General features: G+C 35.7%; 1 protein-coding gene across 1 annotated transcript; it reads left to right on the top strand.

Moving 5' to 3' along the window:
• Positions 1–6,724: 6,724 nt before the first annotated feature.
• LOC140511773 (large ribosomal subunit protein eL43-like) lies at positions 6,725–7,018 on the top strand. The gene has a single exon (XM_072621017.1). The coding sequence runs from the start codon at positions 6,740–6,742 to the stop codon at positions 7,016–7,018; it is 279 nt and encodes a 92-aa protein (XP_072477118.1). The 5' UTR covers positions 6,725–6,739.
• The last annotated feature ends 11,003 nt before the right edge of the window (positions 7,019–18,021 follow it).

Below are 18,021 nucleotides of genomic sequence, written 5' to 3'. Positions count from 1 at the left end.
TTCATTATCACATAGATAATGTTGGAGGTGGGACTGAGGTACAGTTACCTCCCTCCAAGTCCAAGTGCTGCAAGTTAAGTTATTGAAAGGAATTACAAGATTCATCTTAAAACAATTTTAAAGTCACCCTATACCCCTCTACAACTTTGATCTCATATATAGATCTAGGGATATCATATAAACCAAATACAGTAAGAAATTTGAAAAAGATAGTTTTACTGTAGGAGTGAGTACTGTTATACCCTTTATTTACAAGGATATTTCCCCCATTTTTTCATTTGCTTATTGTCAGAAAAAGCCTTCAAGGGCCCTTTTCATTTATTTTATTTTTTTTTTATTTTTAAGGAAAAATGGTGCATGTAGTACTCCCTTTCCATTTCTCTGCAGGATTTGGATCCTTTCTGTACTCATGCTTCTCAGATTTTATTTTGTTTTTCCCTTCATTCCTGCTCTACCTCTTCACAACTGACAGCATTTCCCCCCGACATTCCTTTTTTCTTTAAATACCTTCATCATTATAAGAGTCTTTCTGCTTACTTAATATTGTCCCTAAATCTGCAGCTTACTATGACTTTTATGTCTTCATCTCTTTCTTATGACATCATGTTAAGAGTAATATGCAAAGATTATATGTATTTATTTGAATGCTACCCAATATCGAGCTCTAATCTGAATTTTCAATTATCATTTATTCTACTCTGTTTTGTCAAACTGACCTTGTAATACCTCTGTTCATTTGTTTAACAGGTCCTTGGCATCTGAAATGCCTAATAGCTCCGAAAAAACCATGAGCAATTCTACCATGCAGAGCAATTCTACTGTACAGAACTCACCCCATCCTTCAAAGCCTAGTACCATTGTCACTTTTGCCATGATGTTTTCCTTGATTTGCTTCTACCTCTATCAACAAAACTACTCTTCCCCTTTTCCTGCCCTGCCTTTTCTATAAAGTTACTATCTCTGATTTTATGTTTATTATATGTGCGCATTTTTCTAGATGACAAATCCTATGAAAAAGGACTAGTCATTAGTTATCATTATGTCACACAGTCCCTTTGACTAGTGTGTACATTTAATAAATGCTAACTTGAACTGGGATTTAGTTTTACTTTTGTATATAATATTTTAATGACTATTTCTTCATTACTAAAATAATTTTGAGAATATGTAAAGGAAATGTAGCTCTTTTCCTCCTCCTGAACAATTCTGTGTTCAATCACTCTCTTGTCTATCCAAGATATAACTTGAGGAACTTAACAGTTCTTATGGAATATTGCATGCTATGAATTCAGATGTTACCTATGAATATCATATCAGCAGGGACTGGGAAATGAAATAAACATGGAATTTCACTGATATAGGGAACTCAATGAGCAAAACCTCTCTACCAAGAAGTGCAGTAACTTATTTTCAACTTATTGACTGGGAAATTTGCTTAGAGAATGTAGAGTTTAGTCAATTGCCAGGGACACCCAGATACAATTTGTTAAGTATTTGAAGTAAGATTTTCCTGGCTTCAAAATGAACTTTATGCCTTTCAGATCATGCTGCATCCCATTATTTATTTCTTAAATGTCATATTTATGCATATGCACATATTTAGAGCCTATCACAATTATTGGATATGGGTTTTCAATTATATAGAGCTCTCCATTTAGACAGCATATATATATATATATATGCATTAAATATACTCTATTAAAGTGTGCATTTATGTATATCTCCAGAGTTAAGTGATCAGAAGCAGGCATGGGTAGATAGATAATTTGATAAATCACTACAAAGATAGATCAATTTTTAGGGAGATATGAAAACACATAAAATTAATACGTTTTGTAAAAGAAAAAGTGTGTACATGCATATATGTGTACACATATATCCTCAATACATAATAAGTATATGCTTGTATTACATATATGTATATATATATACACACATATGTTTGTGTGCATAGCTAAATGACAGCTCCTTTTAACTTTTTGCTGTAGGCTGGGCATTAGGCTTCTCCTTAAAAAAAAAAAAAACTTTTTAATACCATAATTCTCCTTGCACTGATGGTTTAATAGTAACCATCTCAGAAGTTTGCATTATCTGAAGTTCTAAAAATGATTGTTCATGAAAGAGCAATAGACAAGTACCTGGCAGAGTTTGAATGGATTACAACACAATAGAAACCAGGAGTAACAAAGAGAATCAGATTAAAAATGACAGCAAAGCAATGTTTCAGTGTAAAAGAAGAGCTGGCCACATGATAAGAGAAAGATATAACTGAAGGACAGTCTAAGTCCTCTCCTGACACCCTTTTAATGTCATGGTGAAGCAAGGAATCTCCTGTGGAAAAATGGCAAGAGGAATGCAGTATGGACATGCGTGAATGGGTTCAATCTGGGTTGTTAGAGAGCATATCATCAATGGGACAATAATCCCATTGGAATATTTCAGCATCAAGCGAATAAATAATACACACACACATGCGTGTGTGATGTATGTTTATGTGTGTATACATATATCTATATATACTGACAGTACAATTCAAATATAGATATACTTAGATATTTTATTATAATCTACTGTAATACTTTACATTAAAAAGATTTAGTTATGCTAAAGCAAATTTCCATAGTGGAAAATGACATGTAAGTAATTATATACATATTTTATCTAATATGTAAGCATAAATATATGCATAGAAGCATATATGTCTATGAATGTAGAAAATACACATGAAGTGCGTATGCATATAAATATGTATATATGCATATGATGTATAGATTAGTATGTATTTTCTTTGTATTCAATCCTTAATAGCTTATAAATTCACTAAAATATTTTGACACTTTGCATAGTCTTAAAAGATAAGTATTAAACTCCACATAGTTTCATGAGACAAACCCACCACCCATGGAGCTATAAAAATTAAAATCAAAATTAAGTCGTTAGTTTTATCCAATAATAATCTTTCTATTCTAAGCTGTTAAGTGGAAAAAAAGTCTAAATATGTGTTTTGATCAAATTGTTATATACATATATGCTTGTCTACATATATGGACAGATGCATACATATACACACATAAATATATGTATATGTTTATTTAAAATTGAATTGTAATATAATGTATCTTTCTTTGTAAATCAAAATTCCAATAACATATAGACTATAGGCAGAATTGCAATTAGAAATGAACACCTCTAATGACATCTCCCGTTCTAAACATCTTCTTGCCCATGACTAAGGGAGTTGTGCTAGTTTGCAGAATGTTGCTTCTAACCCAAAAATATTGTCTTGTTTCATAATGGAGCACAAAAAGTTGAAACTCATGAATTTAATCTCAAAAACCAAATGATTGCACCATTTTCCATTGCAAAGCAGGCAATTTTGAGTTTTTGAGATCCAGCAATTTCTTTAATTCAGCCGATCTAAGAATAAATGCGGCAAGTTGAGAGAACAAACGGTGAACCCCTTCACAATGATCATGTTTGCTTTGTGATCTTTGCCGATTCAGTGCTTTCTTTGGTTTCAGGAAATGGTGCGTTTAAAAATTGGAACACGGCATTGCTAAAGGAATCTTTAAACTCTGGGGCCAGAAAAATGAAGTCACTTGCCCAAGGACACACAGCTAGTTAGGAAGATAGTAAGCAGAGCTACACCTAAAGGTCTATAGAACTGTGCATACCCTTTCACCCACCAATAATACTTCTACTAGGTCCAAAGATATAAAGGGAAAAGGGATATGCATATCTATACACACACATTTGTGTGTATGCATATGTATGTATGTATGTATACATACATATATGTGTGCACACCTGTACTAACACATACACAAATATTTATACCATCTCTTTTTATAGTATCAGAGAATTGGAAACAGAAGGGGTACCCTCCCATTGGGGTGACTGAACAAGACATGATATATAAACGTGAGAGAGTTTTAAGAAGTGATGAAGGGAAGGGTTTTAGAAAAAACTGAGAAGGCATACAAACTGATGTAAAGTGAAGTGAGTGGAGCCAAGAGAACAACATGCACAGTAATGACAACATTGTACATAACTATGAAAGACGATAAATCTCTCTGATCAATGTAATGATCCAACAGGTCTTCTTTAAAGGACTCGTGCTGTCTACCTCCAGAGAGAAAAAAAATGGTCTCTGACTGCAGATTGAATGATATATCCCTTCATTTATTTGGAACTATACATACGTGATATCATATTTCTTTCTATCTTCATGAAGTAGGTAAGGGGTGAAGGGAGGGAGAGAATTTGTTAACTATACATAGCAAAAACTTTAGCACCTGAAGTAGAAGACTCCAGAATACTTTCAAATAAAATAGAAACAGCAAGGAGTTTGGGAAGGAGCCCATCTAGCAGGTTGTTTTTTTTAAATTTCAGAACACTATGCTTGATTATTTGAGTATAAACTCAGTCTACTTGGTTAGTTAGCTTTGTTTTACACTGTAATATTAAAGGAATAGAAAAAGTTTTGAGTGGTTTCCAAACCTATGTAGTCTAAGTTAACTCTGTTGTTTTGGTTTGCTTATTACACTTTTGTTGTTGTTGAGTGATTTTTCAGTTGTATCCAACTCTTTCTGATCCCATTTAGGGTATTCTTGGCAAAGATACTAAAGTGGTTTACCATGCCCTTCTTCAGCTCATTTTACAGATGAGGAAACTGAGGCAAATATGGTTAAGGGACTTGCTCAGAGTCACAGAGCTAATATCTGAAGTCAGATTTGAACTCAGGAAGATGAGTCTTCTTGATTTTAACTCCATTACTCTAAATTACATTTTTACCAGAACCCAAGTTGACTTTCTCTAAGTTGAGAGCTTTTTTCTACAGTACAGAACTCAGTTCTACATACTTCATATGAGCACAATAACCAATGGGTCATTGGTCATGGATTATGAGTTTATTAATGGTAATTCACCATCTTATGGTGGATACAGTATTGGCCTTAGAATCCTTAAGTCTTAGGCTCAAGTCTTGTGTCATATTCTTGGTGTATAACTCTGGGCAAAGTGCCTAAAGCATATGAGATGGTTCTCAATGATCATCAATATCTCTTCCAAATTGCAATCTATTATCCCATTGCTGTTCCTGCTTTTCTAAAAAAAAAAAAAAAATGGCAACACCCATATGCCATTCATTTAGCAGTTATTTACCTAGGTGACGGGGGTCGGTCCTAGGCGCCTGGGCGGATAGGGGCCTCCCCGGGAGTGGCAGCCCACCAATCCGAGGGAGACACGGCTCCCATAGAGGAGTTGTGAGCCCACGGGATTGGTCGGGTGGGCTGGATCCAATCGGGTGGTAGGCCTCGCCCTCGGGGCGGGTTAGGATGGCAGCCCGGAAGAACCTCCCTATATAAGACAACGCCCTGAACTGCTCGGGGGACTCCTCCATGCAATAAAGCTATGAACCTCCTGCGCATTGCCTGATTATTGCCTGCCGCCGTGTCCCCCGGGGTAGGTCCGGAGACGTCCGAAGCGGTGCCCACCGAAGGGAGATTCTCACTCGAAGGTCCCGGGGACAGACCCGGGACACCTAGGAACTGATGGGTCTTTTTCTTAAACTTCTTACAAACCATAATGTTCATCTTAATTCTGAGCAGAGGAAAGACACTTTAGAAATTCATTCATTCTGTTCCATTTTCACATTGTTCCTCCTTCATGTCTATTTCTGTATATATCTACCCCCTCTTTCCTACCAAGAAGGTCATGACAAAGAAGTAGCTCAGCAACCCAAACATCACTGCAACTACACCTGACAACAGGTACAATCTCACTTTTGGAATGATATTTTTATTTGCTCAGTACTTCTTTATTATTGTACTGAACATTTTAAAACATCACTTTGTTTTTACTGTTCTTTCTAGTTGCATTGTTTTAATGATTGTGTGTATCATTTTCCTTTTTCTATACACTTTACTGTCTCTTCCTCTTTATGTAGGTAGATAGATATTCACACACACAGAGACATATATATATATATATACACATATGTATTTCATGTTCTGAATTCTTTGTATTTTTCACTAATTAGGATGAATTAATTAATGCAGTCCCATTGCATTTCCATATCACAAACAGTTCATACATCCACTATCTGAAAAACACTTTTTTTTTTGTGGACACATACTTTAATGTCAGTTTCCAGACATCTCTTCCTAGAAATTGTGGATATGAAAAGTATACAACTCACTATATTATGTTATTTTGGGTGGAAGTTCCATTTCACAGCTAGATAATAACTACAATAACAAGGAAAGTATAAGAAATGTTGAGACAACCCCTAATTTATGTTAACTTCTTCATGGGACCAAGAATGATTTGGTTGACAATGTCCCTTTTAGACGTAAAATTATTCAACAAAAAAAGAATTCCATTTGATGACAAAGATTCAGAAAAAACAATGGTATCAACTTGAGGGCTCTTAAATTTGGGGGTATAACAGGGGACTAAAAAGTTGCAACAGAAACAATTTGGCAAGGAGGACAGGAAATGAACCTTGAAAATGAAACTATCGAGCCTCAGGTAAAGAGATGAGAGAAGATTTTCTTCTCAAATTTTTAGTCATAGAACATGTTTAATGGCAGTATAATGTAAGAAAAACAGCAAGTAGGCAAAAGTAAAATTAAAATTTACATTTTTAAAAAGTTAATTTGTAGCACAAACTCGCCAACTGATGTCACCAAGAACAGAGTGGACACCTTCTCTGCAATCCAGCCACACCACTAGCAACATGGCTACACATACCAAGAAGGCTAGAATTGTTGGTAAATATGGAACATGTTATGGTACATCCTTCAGACAAATGGTGAAGAAAATTGAAATTAGCCAGCATGCCAAGTATACCTGCTCCTTTTGTGGCAAGACCAAAATGAAGAGATGGGCTGTGAGCATCTGGCATTGTGGATCCTGTGTGAAAACAGTAGCTTGTGATACATGGACCTACAATACAACTTCTGCACTCACAGTCAAATCTGCCATCAGAAGACTGAAGTTATTGAAAGAACAGTAAAATCTTCTTATCAAATATCTGTATCCCATAGTCCAACAATAAATGGGTTAATTTATGGAATTAAAAAAAAAGAACATTGTACATGTGGCACAGGTAAAGATCAGCTTAATGAGATAGTGAGATGTTCAATTTCTCTAAATTACCTCAAACAAGAAAGAAATGAACTCAATACCATAAAATCACAGCAACAGCCACAATCGCACTGCATCACCATCACCTAAAAGCAACAGTAGCAAAAGCAACAATAAAATAAAATAAAGAGAGGAAATCAAGCAGTTTGTTTCAAGGGGAACCTTGAGGGAAACTAGCAAAGGGACTTTAAAAGAAAGTGCAAAGAAGCAAAAAAATGTCCCATTATAAAGAAAAATAAAAATATGATGGTGTGAAAGCAAAGGATCCAAAACTTCACAGAGAGGAAAAAGTAATAAAACAATGTCAAGGAGAGTTCTCTCCCTTCCCCATCAGTGGAATAATCACATGAACTTCAAACATTATTTAGAATCAAAATAAAACAATTAAAGGAAGTAAAAAGTTAGAGTTCTCAAAGAAGCATTCAAATGACAATCTGTTAATTTGGGAAGAGGGTGTGACATTTGAATTCATTCAGTACAGTACCAAAATATGTTCATACAAGCTAAGATAATGAGGTATTTACTAAGTATTAACACTTGCTAATCACTTTGTGATGTGCAAAAAGCATTCTCTGATGGAATTTGTGGAATAAATTCATTAGATAAGCATGGATTTAAATAGCTAAACACTAGGGATGGAGATTAGATCAAGCTGAGAGTTCCAACTCTCATGTGTTTCATGGAGTTGATCCCAGCAAGGGTGGAAGGAGAAAGGAAATGTAGGCTTTTCCCCATATTCCCTCCGCTATGTTACTTTGAAGTGGAGAAACTAGGCAGGTAAGAGGCATGGCATCTGTGAGGCAACACACTGACACACACACACACACACACACACCCCTTCATATACTCACTCACTCACTCCAAACAAATAGAGAGAGATGAAAAGAGGAGGAAAAGATGAAGTAGGAGGAAGGAGGCACTGGGAACACTAGAAGATCTGGAGATGGTTGTACTTGGTAGCAGGAGAGCTGATTATTCAGAACAGAAAATTGAAAACTCAGCTGAGCAACCCAGCCAGGAGATACACTATACTCTTCAAGAATCAAGTTTTGGTGAGCAACCTTCCTAGCATGGGCAAACTTCAATGAATTTCATGAGGGTTCTGTGGAGAAAGAACAAATATACTGATCTTGAAACACCAGAAGATGTTTTCTGCCATGCATCTATATAGTACCACTGTGCTCTAACTTTGATCCTATTCTTGTTTCAGGAATTTCATGCATATTTTTAGCAATTTATCAGAGAAATGTTGTGTAGCTCTTTTTTTGTCATGTCATCTTTGTAAATTCTTTTTTAAATGAAGTAATTATGCCTGCTATCCAGTTGCTATTGAGAAGCACTCTGTTGGGGACTCATAAAAGGCAGGAACTATTTACTTTTTCTCTTATATACCAATGTCTAGCATTGTATCTGGCACATAATAGAAGTTTAATAATATTAATTGTTGTATTGATTAATTTACTATCTACTATGACTCAGTAAAGACTAAATTTCCTGAGGGCAAAGACTTTATTATGATTTATCTCTGCTTCCCTAGTAGGGAGAAGGGGTGAAGAAAGAAAGCTAATATTAATTAAAGGCCTAGAATGTGCCAGCACTGTGCTAAGAATTTTATAATATTATCTCATTTTATCCTCATGACAACCCTGGGAGGTGGGTGGTATTATTAGCCCAATTTTCAAACTGAGGAAACTGAAACAGGAAAGTTAAATGACCTGCCCAGGGTCACATAGTTGATAAATTTCTAAAGTTGAATTTGAACTCACGTTTTCTTGATACAAAGCCTAGCACTCTATCCAGAACAACAAATAGTACCTAACAAAATGCTGTATCTAGAGTAGGTACTAATCCCATACTTGACAGAATGGAGTAAAATGAATTTAATTTGATTGGGGACATGTGGGATGGGGTTCATCAAAATTGACCTTTGTCAAAATAATGATCTCATTCTTCTGGAGGTAGCTAGATGGCTCAGAGTATAGAGTGTTAGGCCTAGAGTCAGGAAGACCTGAGTTCAAATCAGGCCTCAGATGCTCAAAAGCTATGTGACCCCCTGGGCAAGTCACCTAACCTCCGCATGACTTAATCCACTAGAGAAGGAAATGGCAAATCATTTCAATAAATTCACTAAAGAAAACCACACGTGGGGTCACTAAGAGTCAGACACTATAGACAAAGACTGAACAACAAAGATTTTTCTGAGGGTGGAGTCAAGGTGGAAGAGTAACGAAAATGTTCAACTGAGCTCTCTCAAAAAAATCCTCCAAAAAAAAAAATAACACCTCTAATCAAAGTCTGGAGTGGAAAATCCAACAAGATAAATCAGAATAAAACATTGTTCCAGACTAAGAAAAATCAGGAGGTTGGAAAAAGAGCTGTGACAAGGAGGTAGAGGCTGGCCTGGAGCTCACAAGGATGAAACATGAGTGGTGGGACTAGGTGGTAGTGACAGAAGCAGTAGCAACTCCAGGAAAACTCAAGCCAGAAATGGTAAAGGGAATGGGGAACTAATCAGAAAGATTACAGTGGATCCAGGTACTAGCTCTGAATGCTTGAACAAACACTTTGGCAAGTCCTCAATCTGTAGTCATTTATGGATTATAGTTCAAGGGCAGAAAGGAGCATTTTTGGTCAAGAGGCATTGGGAGACTGGAGGAGTAGTTTCCCATTTTGCCACAAGGAATCAGAGAGCCTGAGGAATACTATTACTCCCAGTCCCATGGGACCAGTGACCCTGAGGTGCATTGTAATCCCAAGGATTAGAAGCCCTTTTTTTAAAGAACAGAATGTATACCAGGAGAGCAATGACTAAACTTCTCCTGAGATCACCTTAACTTAGAAGAATCAAAAACTTCCAAACACATAAAATCAGCTCTGAAAACAACAGTGCAAACTAGGATGAAGCTTGAGGAAGTGCCTGTACCTCCTCCTCCCCCCATGTCAATAACACAGAAAAACTTTAACATAAATTTCAAAATCAAGAAATAGGGTAGGAAAATGAGCAAAAAACCCAAAAAAGAACCTAACTGTAAAATACTACTATGGAGACAGGGAAGAACAAGACATAAATTCAGAAAAAGGCAATGAAGTCAAAGAACTACAAATAAAGTCTCAAAGTAAAAAAAAAAAAAAAAAAAAAAAGGAATTGAACAGAATCCCAATAGGGAGTCTTGAAAGAGCTAAAAAAAAAAAGAAACATTGAAAATAATATAAAAATGACAGAGGAAATGTTAAGTAATTAAATTTTAGCAAAGAAAAAACCTGAACAAAAATTAATGACTGCTAAAAGAAACACACAAATACTGAAAAACAGAAGATTCAAAAACATAATTGTCTAAATGTAAAAACATAGGACAAAAATTCACTGATGAAAATAACCCTCAAAAAGTAGAATTGGCCAGATGGAAAAAAGAAGTACAAAAGTTCACTAAAGAAAATAAGTCCTTAAAAATTAGATTTGGGAAAACGAAAGTTAATGTTCCATAAAACATCAAGAAGCAATAAAACAAAGTCAAAAGAATGACGTATGTATACGTATATATTTATATATACGTATACATAGAGAGAGATTATACACAAACATACATACATATACACACACAAATTTGAAGTATCTCATCAGAAGAAAAATAGAAAATAGATTGAAGAGAGATAATTAAGTGGTATTGAACTACTTAAAAGTTATAAACAAAGAAAGAGTGTAGATATCATATTTCAAGAAAGTATATGCATCAATATCCTAGAAACAGAGAGTAAAATACAATTGGGGAAAAATCCACTGATCACCACCTAAAAGAGATCTCAAAATAAAAACTCCCAGGAATATTATAACCAAATTCTAGGACCCCCAACTCAAAGAGAAAATACCTGAAGCAGAAAGAAACTATATAAATACTGTGAAGCCACAATCAGGATTACACAAGATTTAACAGCTACTATATTAAAAGGGCAGAAGACTTGAAATATGATATTCAAATCTAGAACACAAAAAACCTGAGATTATAACCCGAAATTATCTAGCCACAAAAATTGACTATAATCTTTCAAGATGCAATAGATAATCAATGAAAAAGAACCTGTCAAGTTGTCATGATGAAAAGAACAGGTATGAATAGAAAATCTGACATGTAAACCCAATACTGAAGAAAAGCATTAAAAGGTAAACATGAAAGAGAAAGATGTTATGTGATTTTTAAGAACTTTATCATTATTTGAGTGATTAGAAGGATACTATATAGAAAGAGAGTATAGGAATGAATTATGTGATGACATAAAAAATAAAAATTGAAAAACAAAAAAAGATATGTCTTGAGAGGAAGGAGAAGAGAGAGGAAGAGTAATGAAATATAACTAATATGAAATTTATCTAATATGCAAAAATATATATATTTCCCAATATAGCAAAAATGGTGGAGGTTGGAACAAAACTTGTACCTCACTCACGTCTAAATTAATTCAAAGAAAAATATACATGCATTCTTGATTAGGAATAGAAATCTTTCTTACCAACATTTCTTTTCCCTCATTAAAATTGTACTTGTTACATAGTAGGTCTCTCTGGAAGGGGTCAGGGAAGGATACTGAGGAAACTGTCATATAAATAATAAAAAACCAATAAAAACCTTCTATAAAAAGTGAATGAAAATAATATGAATGTTTCTCCCATTCAAAATAAAAATAACTATTTCCTCTCCCCAACTGCATCTTTCTTGTATTGAGGTAGATGAATAATATTTGCTTCTTTGGAATAGGAAAAGTTTAGCCATGTTTGAGCTTCCTTACGCTTCTTGAATGGCCATACATTTTTATTCTATGTCAAGATTCCTTTGTTCCTTTTTCACAAGAGAATTTGAATGGCTCCTACATAAGGCACATGTTATTTGAGCACCTCATACCATTAATGTTTAAGTGCATCCTGTATGAGCACAATTATGTGTGTGTGTGTGTGTGTGTGTGTGTGTGTTCATCCTTTGTTGTGGAAGAAGATCATGTCATCAGAGAAATAATGACATAACTTGCACTTGACTTTGTTTTTGAGTGAGGGAGGGCTATGCAGGTCACCAGCCTCACATTTCCTCCAGAGTCTTCTGAATCCAGTGATCAGATATTCATCGGGATGACTGAAGATGACCCAGGATGAGGAGACTGGGGTTAAGTGACTTGCCCAAGGTCACACAGCTAGTGAGTGTCAGGTGTCTGAGGTAAGATTTTAACTCCTGCACCTCCTGACTCCTGCACTGGTGCTCTATCCACTGCACCACCTAACTGCCCATGAGCACAATTAAGGCAGGAACTCAAGATTAGAATTAGAACAGCAGCCAACTGGAAACTTGACTTTTAAGATAACAAAACAAAGAAAGACATGGTAATTCTTTGTCTAAAAAAAAAAGGAAAGTATAAAAGATGACAATGGAGGCCTACAAGTTTTCTATTTTTATCATTTTTATTTTTCAATTTGCTTGTGGATAATCATATACATAGAAGTCACAAGGAAAATTCTGGAGGGAAAGTGGGAGTCTGGAATAAGGAAAAAATCAGGGAGTACCAACCAATCTTGGTGATCTAAAGGATTATGAGGGTTCCTACAGTTTTCAGGGACCATTTTTTTTTCACAGTTTCAGAATATTTAAGGAAAAATCCTCTCCTCTTCTTTCCACTTTTTTCCCTCTCTTCTCTTCTCCCTTCTTCTCTTTTGCTCTCCTCTGCTCTCCTCTCCTTTCCTTTTCTTATTTTCCTTTGGATATAAAAGGGTTCCCATTGTGAACTGAGAGGGAAGAACATTACCTCTATAACTTTGGCAAAATAATCCTTCAATGTTCATTTCCAACTTTCTTTACAAGAAGGTCTAGAAATCCATAGGTTACAAGGAACACTGAATAAAAGTAAAATGAAATTATTTTTCTCTATTCCCTTAAATTTATATACAATAATTTCAATAAAAGATGAGTTTGGAGTTTTAAAGTGTTGATTTTTCTTTGTCCACCCTTCACTCAATGGAAAAAAAGGAAGAAAAACAAAATTTGTGTAAAATACAAACACTAACAGTTGAAGCATTAATAATGACAGAACAAGATAAGCTGTTCTATAAATCTGATAGGTTTCAATAGCAAGATTAACTCTATGAAAAGGGCACATCTCCTCCATTTTGTGTGGATGCCAAGCCCAAAAATCAGAAACCAGAGAAATTCAAGTTTATAGACTTACAGATGTTACAGAAACAAAAATGAGGAAAATTGTGAAGAAAGCAACTGGCATAGCTGAACACTAAGAGAAAAATTCAGAACAAAAGGAAAAACTAATGAAGGCTAGGAATTCCTCTTTAGAGGAAAACCAGTTCCAGGAATGTGAGAAAAGCTGTAAGTCATACAGAGGTGAGACTCCAGGGTAAAAAAGACAGACTAGGCTCTATTCCATAGTGGAGTTTCACTAAATGCCCTACTTCCACAGAAGTCCAACAGACAAAGAGCTTGACTTTGACCAACACTTACCCCTAGTAGCTCAATAATTTAAGTATGGGGCATCTATTCTTTCATTTATTCTTCATTGAGACCTCAGTATGTTGGAAGGATTTCAGAAAGATAAGAAAAGCATCAGCTTTTGGCAATGAATGGAGTTTGCTTTCAAGATGTCATAAAGGTCAAAAGCAAGAAACTATAAAAAAGGGAAGAAAGGGAGAAAGAAACAAAGGGAGGGAAGGAGAAAGAAAGGATAGGAGGATTTGTGGAACAGGGATTCAAGTCACAGCTCTGCCACTTGCTAGGGTATAAGCTTGGTAAAGTTCTTCAATATCCAAGCCTGTCCTAAATGGTGTAGCACCAATGTGATATATATGTAGTGCTTATGGTAGCCATGAATATCCCGGTGCAATTCTGAATCGCAAAATACAATACACTCTCCACAAGGAAGGCAGAACTAAAACATTTGTTCAGACACCAGAAAGTCAAATTCTTCATAGTTACAAAGAAATCTATACGAAATAACAATGCACAGGGCAATACCTTCCCGAAGACTTCCCTCTGTTAGGCTTAAAATAAACCAATAAACCAGCTCCCTTAAACAAATGACAAACCAGCTCTCTTACTCATGCTGACCAGCTACTTTTCCCAGCTCTTATTGCTCTCCAATTAACTTCCTCTCAGCTCTGCAATAACTCCATCTCTTTCTGCTCCACCCCTCCTGCTCCAACCCTTCCTCTTTCATTTGACTTAGACTCATGTGATTCAGGCTTCCACGTGACTTAAGCAGGTCACATGGGCCTATTAATGAATGGCGAAGATCTTCCCATTTAAATTACCATTACGGGGGTTCTAAGTTTCTTATCACTTCTAAATCTATGATTCTATGAACAATCTTGACCTGAACTGTCTCAGCTTAACATATATTTATTAAATGCCTACTAAGTTGTATAGGTGTATACTACACTACAAAACAAGATATGACATTCCATGCCTTGATATAATGTGGAAGGATGTAATAAAGTATAATATTATAAAGTAGTTAAAGCTACAAATTGGATGGAAATTTTGGAGTGAATTTGTAGGTGTGGATAAGAACCCCTTTTGTTCCAGAGAGTCAGAAGACCATGAATCTAGACCTGGAAGGGACAGTAGAGAACATCTACCTTTTCATTGACTCTGGAGCCTAAGGACCTAAGTTAAAATTGTGTCTCTAATTGTTACTACCTATGTAATCTTGGGAAAGTTATTTCATCTCCTTTGGACCGAGTTTTCTCATCTGTAAAATTAGGAGGTGGGACATAATGACATCTAAGTTCCCTCCAGATTCTAGATCTACACTAGTACCCTAGCTTTCTCGTCTTACAGATGAAGAAACAGCTGCAGAAGGTTAGGAGACTTGCTGGAGTTCAGACAAATAATGTCTCTGGAGAAGTCTCTGCCAAAATGGCCCTTCAGACCCTGTTTCTGAGTGCAATTGCTAAAACATTTTCCCCTGAAATTAGCAGAACAATTTCTGACTAAATGTTACACAAAGCCTTAGAATGACTGCTGATTAAATGATGACCATGGCCATAGGGGGATTGAAGTATATTTCCTGCTGTGTTGGCACTCAGCATGTGAGCTGTTGATGGCCCACTAGGGATGATGGTTCAGAGGTTTATCAAAAGGTGTAGGTTGTTAATGTATTGTAATCTATGTTAATAGAACCCTCCCAGGGGCATGGCTAGGGGAGGAAAGAAGAGTGTTTTGTTAGACTATGAATACACTTATCATGTATTATTTTGGCCGTGCAAATTTAAAATACCATGCTACATTGTTTATGCCATATATAGTTTCATTCTTTATCCTGATTTTATGTGCTCCCCCTATGAAATATATCTATTCTAAGAAGCATAGAATCATAAGAGGTGAAAAAAAAAACCCAGTATATATCATGTATGTCAAGATCCTAGCATCTTGGCCTAGCTGCTAGACCTGTCCCTGACACCCAGAGGTATCCAATGGTTTGCTGAAGGTCACATAGGTAAGGCCAAGGTCAAGGTAAGGTGATGATTTGAATAATTTAATCAGGGACTTGAATTAATATATCAATTTTATGTTCATCAAATTAGCAGATGACACAAAACTCCAAGCGATAGCTGACAGCAGATGAGTGAGCAGGACTCCAAAAAAATGTATCTAGATTAAATCAATGAGATATATTCAGTACGATACAATTGAATAAGGGACAATGTAGTCATAACTCAATATAAAAAAAATAAATTTCACAAAAGATGAGGTAGGCATGGTGTGATAGCAATTCTGAAAAATGATATATGGTGGCTTTAGTGGACTACAAGCATGGTGTATCAGTAATGTATATCAGCTGTTATCAGTAGTGTTATGCAAACAGACAAAAAAGCCACCGAGGACCTGGATGGCTTTAAGAAAAGAGGGTGACTTCAGAGAATAGTGAGGTGAGAATCCCACTCTACTCTGCCTTTATCAGATTATTTTGTTCAGTTTGGGGCATCCTGGTTTGGAAGGACATTGACAAACTAAAGAGGGCTCAGCAGAGGAGAATGAGGGCCATAACATGAGGATTGGTTAAAGGAAATGGAGACAATGGTGATGCAGATAATGATGATAAGAAATTTGGAGATAGGAGATACTGAAGCTATACCCCATATTGCTGATAGTGCTAGAGTCTTGAACATTGGCTTGACACAGCTGTCATGCGCTGTCATGTTTGCAGACATCACGATTTCCCCACATGCATCGACTGTAGATGCCACACTTTGGGTGCTATAAAAGTAAGCTCTGTCAAGCCCTTTGAAAACATGCTGCTTCAATGCCAGGAGCAACATGTGCGAAATTCTGAGGCCTTGTTGGCATAGCAGAAAGTGACCAAGATACTGAAATACAGTAACATCTATGGTCCTCTTAAAGGTAATTGGTTGATGCACCATTAAACAAGTTCCAATATGAGAGCAGTCCGATTTAGGTGAAATGTTAAGTGTGAGGGAGGAAGTAAAATGTAGGAAATAAGATTAGATAGTCAAGGGGTAACCAGATTCTACACATTTACCATTAGCAAGAAGTCTCAATCACTCTTGGCATATATCTCCACATGAGACCTGCTCCTTCTCTGGAACTGCTACTCCTTTGTAGCTTTCTAGGAATTCCAGTGATTACCCATTCTCTGGAATGCAGCAGTACCATTGTCCTCTACTTGTCTCTGTTGCTGGAGCTATGTATACAAGGAACTCCTCCAAAACCTAACAATCAGACTCTAAGGTCCAACCATAAGATTTTTATTTACAAAGCATATATTATTCTAAAGACAGGAGCCTACCCAATGGAACTCTATCTTCAAAGCATGTACTATAAGTTCTATGTGCTACTACCCATGTAAAAGAGGCTTTGTAGGAGCATGCCTCCAGAAAGGCATGTTGGTATGTAGTGACTAGAGCCCTGACCCCAGATTCTGGGCATGAATAAATATCCTGTAATTGACCAGAGTTTGCTAAAAGTTTCAATTAGCTTCTGAAAGAGATGTTAGAGACCAGAGTGTTGACTTTCATTTTAAAAATGAGGAAAATGAGGCTGATAGAGGTAAGATGTGACCTCTTTGGCTAAGGTGAGAAAAGTTCCAATGGGCTAAGAAGAGGTTTGTTGGGAGACTTCTGAGCCACTACTCTTTCATTCTTCCACACTGCCTCTTGCGTAATAGAATCTCATCAAAGAAATAGTTAGAAGGAGCCTTAGTCCCTTGGAACTTAGACATTTTACAGATAAAAAAAAAAAACAGTAAGGATCAAGACACAAAGCCCCAAGAAAGATGAGTCTATCTGTAAGCTTGTTTTCTCATCTATAATATAAAATTAATCAAATGATATGACTTTTTCAGCTCTAAATCTCATCATACTAATTGTATAGTCATAGCTATATAGTAGTAATAAAGATGATGATGATGACAACTGGAAATATTATAGTACTTTAGGTTTTATAAAGTAATAATATTGTTATGTTATATTTATATATAAATATTATATTATATTACATATATTCATAATATGTATAATATATTTATATATAATATATATTTATATATGTAATTTAATAATAGTTGAATAAGTTTAAGAAACTTCTCATATCTGCATGATTCCAAATCCATCACTCTGTGTGAGTCCTGGTCTACTTTCCACTAATGCACAGAACTGTCAAGTGGAAGAGGGGTTAAATTTGTTCTTTGATGGAACCAGAACCGATGTTTGGAAGGTATAGCAATGTTGATTTCAATTCAATAAATCAAACACTAATTATAATTCAACAAAATGCACATGAATTAGATTTAAGGAAAATATTTCTAAGGAATTATATTAAACTAATATGCACATAAGTGTGTGTGTCTATATATGTATACAAATAATTT

This window comes from Notamacropus eugenii, chromosome 6 (assembly GCF_028372415.1).
Source record: "Notamacropus eugenii isolate mMacEug1 chromosome 6, mMacEug1.pri_v2, whole genome shotgun sequence".
NCBI classification, from domain to species: Eukaryota; Metazoa; Chordata; class Mammalia; order Diprotodontia; family Macropodidae; genus Notamacropus; species Notamacropus eugenii.
The sequence above is the reverse complement of the archived record's forward strand: the minus strand, read 5'-3'. Positions and strand labels throughout refer to the sequence as shown.

What these genes read in the sequence shown, in the direction of transcription:
- LOC140511773 (XM_072621017.1), top strand. Translation starts at nt 6,740, where the DNA reads ATGGCTACACATACCAAGAAGGCTAGAATTGTTGGTAAATATGGAACA.